We start from the raw sequence: 2,016 nt of genomic DNA on the forward strand, positions 1-2,016 counted from the left end.
CTATGGGCCCCAGGGTCTGTTGGCCCCAGGGTCTGTGGGCCCCAGGGTCTGTGGGCCCCAGGGTCTCTGGGCCCCAGGGTCTGTGGGCCCCAGGGTCTGTGGGCCCCAGAGATTGTGGGCCCCAGGGTCTATGGGCCCCAGGGTCTGTTGGCCCCAGGGTCTGTGGGCCCCAGGGTCTGTGGGCCCCAGGGTCTGTGGGCCCCAGGGTCTCTGGGCCTCAGGGTCTCTGGGCCCCAGGGTCTCTGGGCCCCAGGGTCTGTGGGCCCCAGGGTCTGTGGGCCCCAGAGATTGTGGGCCCCAGGGTCTGTGGGCCCCAGGGTCTGTTGGCCCCTGGGTCTGTATACCCCAGGGAGGGTCTTTGGGCCCCAGGGTCTGTGGACCCAGGGTCTTTGAGCCTATGAGCCCAGAGTCTGTGGGCCCCAGGGATTGTGGACATTGTGGGCCCCAGCGTCTGTGTACCACAGGGAGGGTCTTTGGGCCCCAGGGTCTGTGGCCACCTGAAGCGGTGGGCACAGGGTCTTTGGGTCTATGAGCACCCTCGACGCCTTTTCAATTGTCCAAATCCCAGCTTGACTACAACGTGAAAAAAACGTGTTCTTGCCTGGCCTTTGTCTTTGTGACGTTTTGACAGCCTTCAGACAGGGTGTACTCTACCTTTTGTCATGCCCGGGTATCCGAGGTTGATTCAAACTACCTTTTGTGCGGTTCGTCGGGAAATTCTGAATACATGTACACTTTGATTTTGATTTCTAACTGGTCGCGACCTTTTAGCCTAGTGGTTAAGGCGTGCGTGCCTGTGATCTGGGCTGCCAGTTTCTTCGTGGGTTCGAATTTCGGTCGGGATCACTTGTTTCTACTCGCTCCTTTCATTTGTTTCAACAGTTTGTTGGCTCACTCATACGTAGGTACGACAAGGAATTACCTTTGCCCTTCCCCAATGCAATGTGTAGCCTGAGTATAGTTCCAGAGCTCCCATACGAGTGTGGGAGCCCTGGAACTAACTAGGGTGACACTCAGGCTACACAATTTGCTGACGGTGTTGTTTTGTAGTTCTGGTGGCACCAGACCTAGACCTCCCTGTGGCCCTCAGGCTCCGGGCCGTGTGAACTCTTATAGCCAACTAACTAACTCTGGGAAAGTACTCCTCCTATTTCGGCCAATTTCTTCTTTTCCTGAGACGTTTTGTGGTGACTATATTTGTTTGTGACTATTATTCATCGTGAAGAAGGCGACAGTGGTCGTCGAAAATTCGATCCGTGAATACTTTAGTAAGTTTAATGAGAGAGTGCGATATGATAAACCTGGACTGTTCGGACAGTCGAGATCAGTCGAGTATTGACCATACCGTGATGCATCACCTATATGACCAGTCTGTCAAATTCCGAGATGCCAGCGAGCCTTTAGACATGTCTAGTCCGTAAAATATTTCACAAGTGACGCCAGACGACTACATGTATCTGGGCACGCCCTTACGCCAAAGAGGCCTTACGCCCAAGTTCCACCTTTTGTGAGAGTAACTAGTATCCTTATTTTGTGACCATAAAGCGACGACAATTCCATATGTTGTCCTCCAATGATCCATCTTTCTTCTGATGGACTCAAGTTAACTACTTCATTGCACTATGAGTAGGGGAAGTCTTGTTTTTCATAATATGTTAGAGTTCCATGTTTTGTGCGGAGAGAGGACCATAAAGCGACGACCATCATGTCCAAGTGATTGTTGTCCTTCCTTTCTCCAGCTTTCCGGATGGACAAGTTTAGTGGCACCATGGGTAGGCGAAGCCTTGTTTTTCACCATATGCTAGAGTTCCATGCTTTGTGAGAGTGATCCTGATTTTATGACTACAAAGTGACGACCATGCCAACATTGCCAAGTAATCTGTTGTCCTCCTACATGTATCCACCTTTCTCCCGATGGACTCTAGTTCAGTGCCACCCCGGGGAAGCCTTCACATTGTTGACATCACCATATGTTAGGGTCCCATGTTTTGTGAGAGTGATATTGAGTTCATGACC

The 2,016-nt window shown here is 51.8% G+C and overlaps 1 protein-coding gene across 1 annotated transcript; it reads right to left on the minus strand.

Moving 5' to 3' along the window:
- LOC136445778 (basic proline-rich protein-like) lies at positions 1 to 664 on the minus strand. Its single transcript, XM_066443917.1, has 2 exons — positions 655 to 664; positions 1 to 497 (listed from the first exon to the last, which is right to left on the minus strand). The coding sequence occupies exons 1-2, from the start codon at positions 662 to 664 to the stop codon at positions 1 to 3; spliced, it is 507 nt and encodes a 168-aa protein (XP_066300014.1).
- Positions 665 to 2,016: the final 1,352 nt, after the last annotated feature.

Source organism: Branchiostoma lanceolatum, chromosome 12 (genome assembly GCF_035083965.1).
Source record: "Branchiostoma lanceolatum isolate klBraLanc5 chromosome 12, klBraLanc5.hap2, whole genome shotgun sequence".
Classification (NCBI taxonomy): Eukaryota; Metazoa; Chordata; class Leptocardii; order Amphioxiformes; family Branchiostomatidae; genus Branchiostoma; species Branchiostoma lanceolatum.